Source organism: Limulus polyphemus, unplaced genomic scaffold (genome assembly GCF_000517525.1).
Source record: "Limulus polyphemus unplaced genomic scaffold, Limulus_polyphemus-2.1.2 Scaffold5275, whole genome shotgun sequence".
Classification (NCBI taxonomy): domain Eukaryota; kingdom Metazoa; phylum Arthropoda; class Merostomata; order Xiphosura; family Limulidae; genus Limulus; species Limulus polyphemus.
The window spans coordinates 128-4,342 of NW_013670885.1; the positions used below are offsets into that span (position 1 = coordinate 128).

The 4,215-nt window shown below is 33.2% G+C and overlaps 1 protein-coding gene across 3 annotated transcripts in view; it reads left to right on the top strand.

The window, feature by feature from the left end:
- The first annotated feature begins 665 nt into the window (after window positions 1-665).
- The window catches only part of LOC106472366 (phospholipid scramblase 1-like), a 16,977-nt gene continuing 13,427 nt past the window's right edge, over window positions 666-4,215 (top strand). Inside the window, exons 1-2 of one of the 3 annotated variants that reach the window (XM_013933005.2) lie at window positions 666-853; window positions 3,937-4,127. In XM_013933005.2, the coding sequence (XP_013788459.1) occupies window positions 3,962-4,127 (166 nt within the window). In that variant the 5' untranslated portion in view covers window positions 666-853; window positions 3,937-3,961. Of the gene's footprint in view, window positions 854-1,004; window positions 1,024-2,673; window positions 2,693-3,936; window positions 4,128-4,215 lie in introns of those variants that run through there. The other 2 variants (XM_022400951.1, XM_022400952.1) reach the window with 2 other exon arrangements.

Consider the following 4,215-nt stretch of genomic DNA (forward strand, 5'->3'; position numbering starts at 1 on the left):
TCCATATACATAATTATATTTTATCTCATTTGTGGCACAGTGCAGCGACGGGCCGGATGAATTGACCTCGCGGGCCGTAGTTTGGTGACCCCTGTTCTAGAAGGATCGGGGAACATCACGAATAATCCAGTATGTGCTAGGCGCCATCTATTCCTGTATATAATTGCGCCGGATAACGTGAGACAAATTAATCGGAATTGAATTGCAGACAGGCAGAGATAAAGACGGACAATTGAGTCAAGCGCGGTATTGACCGTAATTAAGTGCGTGAATCATTGTGAATTATAGCGTGTGTTTAAAGTGACTGTGGAAATTAAGTGCATTGCAAAGTTGAATTGAGAAAGAATAAACTAGTTTTATTTAAGAAAGGACTTGTATCTCTGAAGTTCCTCGGGAAGAATTTATACCTGGAAATTAACAAACGAACACAGAAGCGTAACAATATTCAAAATAAATCGAACTGGTATATTTAAGTGTTTTACACTCACAAAAATGTATTCTATAGGTATTTGAAGAACTTGTAGTATTCCGGCACAATTTAATTCTTCGTATTGTTAACCGACACCGGGCAGCTTTTCAATTATTCAAAATAAAATTTAACGTAATAATTCCTCTGCCATTTCTTTTACGTATTTAAACGTAATTTCGCCTTTTACTATTTCGGAAGTCGGGCGTTGGCTTACGGGTAATGTTTACGTGTGTGACGTTTTTGGTGTTTTAATGCATCCTGATAAATATACGGGTTTGGGTTATGTGTACGTGAAACCTCATGAAATTGTATAAGTCACAATAAATAACATCACTATTCAGAAAGAAAAATCACTTAAGTGAATTACAACTTTACTTCATAAGTGTAAGTTTACTTACTTTTTGTATAGTAGTACGAACAGGGATTGGGATTTTAAGACGAATGACGAATTTTAAGACTTTTAGTTTTGTAGCAGTAGTAATTCTGTATTACATGTTGTAAGTTGTAGAACTTTATTAAAACTTCAAAATAAAAATCAAAACGTCAAGTGCTTAGTAAGTATAATATTGTTACTAGTTCAGTAGTAATAATGTTTAATCATTAATCTATGTAACATAGTGATCAAATCAAAATTAAAAACTAAAACTTTAAATTTTAATGAAAACAGTTCAATATAAATTAATTAGAATAATTAATAAACAACTTTAGTAGTTAAGAAATAGAACTTAGTAGAAGTATTACTAACGAACGTGTGGGCCAATGGTCTACATGATTTACAATTACAATTTACAGGGCCGCTATAAATTAATGCATATTTAATTTCTTTAACCAAGTTATGAACAGTAATTAGTAGGCCTACTTATTTTCATGCTCTAATATAACTGTAAATCAATGCCAGATTTGGGGTCCTATTTCAGGGAATCCCCATAAAAATGTTTTCATGAAATACCCAAGTATCCTACTGGGTTTGGGTGAAAAGGTTTATCTTTGTGCAAACCTCAGGGCCAAGACAATTTGTTCAACATCATTTAGAAGTTAGTGAGCCAAACAGTTTAGGAGGAGTTATGTGACACACACAGACACTGAATCTTGTTTAGATACGATAGGCTAATATTAGTAGATACGTATCTCTCCTAGTAGGTAAATATGTAGATTTTCAAAGGTTTTTAAAGAAATTTCTATAGGTGTATGGGATAAGTTGGGCCAATAGTAATATCATTAGCAAACTTAGGTAATTCACTGACCATCCCTTCATCTATGTCACTGGTGTAAATCGAAAAAAAAGAGCAAAAGTTCTAAAACTGTGCATGCAGTATCCCACAGGCAACATTATGTCAATTTGAATGAATTATGTTTAAACATTCTTTCATCCAACACATTTTTCTGTCCACCCTTTGATCTTTTTGATTTACATTAGTGACATAAATGAAATAATGGTTAATAAGTTACTTATTTGCAGATTATATTAAGGTCATCAGTGTTGCTGGCTGTAAAGAGAATGCTGCTGCTTTTCAAAAAGATTTAGCTTATTTAGTGAGCTAGTCAAATAAACATCAGATAGCTTTAAATTGTAATAAATGCAAGGTAATGCATGTGGAATATGGAGGAACAGGATCATGAATTTCTGGTTGACATATTTCTAAAACTAACCAAGTAGTGTACTGTTGCTAGTTGTAGGGCAAATAGGTTTTTAGGTTGTATCTATAAAATATTTAATACAAGTCTTAAAATATTATAATTTTATTGTATAGATCACTGGTTAGGCCACATCTGGAGTATTTTGTTTAGTCTTGTGATCCTTACCTTAGGAAGAACAGTGAATTATTGGAAAATGTTCAGAGGAAGGCTGCTAGTACCAGTCATAATTAGGATACAAAGGTTTTCATATTATGATAACAGTTTAAAGTATCTGAAGTTGTTTTGTCTTGAAAAATTAAGAGTTAGAGGGAATCTGATTTAAATGTTTAAGATTGTTAAGGGAATTTATGGAGTTGATGCATCATCTGTTTTTGTATTTAATGGTGAGAGTGGTAGGAATAGGGTAAATAAGTACAAATTTTGGTAGGATAGCAGTCATCTTCAATAAAGACAGTTTTATTTTTCTAACAGGGTGGTTGGTTGGTCTTTGGGATAGGTTGCCTTCAGATGTGGTGGATGCAGTAAACTTAATTAAGAGAGTTTAAAGAAAGACGTAATAAATATTCAAATCATAAAGGCTCGCTTGTGAGTTTTTTTTTCCTTTTTCTTTTAACATTTAATTTAGTGAGTGTGATAGCATAGGTGAACCAACAGGTCCCTTGTTGTCTTTAAATTTTATGTATTATTAATTTATCTGTAGGCCTACTTTTTTTTTTCTTCTTGTTAGGGGAATGGGTCAAAGCTGAACAAGAATATCATTGTCCAGATATAGCACTTAGATAGCACTAAATGACATGTGTCTTTCAATTACTCCTATTCTCTATTACACTAATCAGGGAGAATTATTTCCAAATCTGTTAAGTTTTTTTTTTGTAAGATAATAAAAACTCTCCAGACCAGCATATATATATTTGCCAGGACAGGGCAGTTAATTAACACTGATACACTCCATATGTCACTCTACATCAGTCCTACAGTAATCAGGGAAAATTATTCCTGAATTACTTAATTTTCTGTCACAAACCAAAAAAATCTCTATACCAGCATATATTTCCCCAGACGGGTCAGTTAACACTCAATGGCATATTTCATATTCATACTTTGAAATATGTAATTCTTTCTGATTAGTGTGGAGCAGAATTTGAGTAATCAAATGGCATAGTAAATGTGTCATTCATTGGTAATTAACTTATGGCCAATTGTATGCTGGTATGGAGTTTCTTTTTTTTATATTATGTAAAAACTATGATAGATTTAGTGATAGTCCCTTTTGCTTATTGTAAAGAAGAACTGGAGTAATCAAATGGCTCCTGACATATAGCATCTAGTACTATTTAAGTAAGTTCTTGTCATAAATTCCAAACTCCCTTTAGTGTTATTGTCAGATTAAATGTTGGAGAGAAGATAAACAGTTTCAGATGTTAAAACTTAACTTGTCATTTCTCCTTCAGTTAGTTATTTCTGCCTACTTTGAGCTAGTTTTGGCTAATTTTCCTGATCATCTGCTAGATGAGGACAAGGAAGGTTCATCACAGTGTGTGTGGTTTAACTTGGTACTATCTGTCCCAAATGTTATGGTGTTGTAAAACTAGTTGAAAATATTTCATATAAAAGTGTGCTTAGCTTCTTAACCAATGAGGTTAGCTATTCTGAAAAATATTTGTTGTTGATAATGCTTAAATATTTTTATTATTAGTTAACAGTTTTGACACATAAACTGTTTGAGTTCCAAGACATTATCCCAACAAGTTTTTAGTAACTTATTAAAGTTTTGTTGGTTGTTGTTTATTATTAGTTGTATGAGATGTGTTTTTTCCCTCTCTCTTCAGGTAAACAGAAATAAACTTTGGAACAATGTCAGCTCCATATACTGGGCAACCTGTGTATCCTCCACCAGAACAGGGATATTATCCTCCACCAGGACAGCCATATTATCCTCCACCAGGACAACCAGGATATCCACCTCCACCTGGTATAGTTGGCGTGCCACCAACAAGTGGAGGTGGTTATCCACCACCAGGTGAACTAGTGTTTTTATTGCAGTGCATGTCCATAAACCACAACATTAGCAAACCCAACAACAGAACATTACACTGCAGTTTACCTTT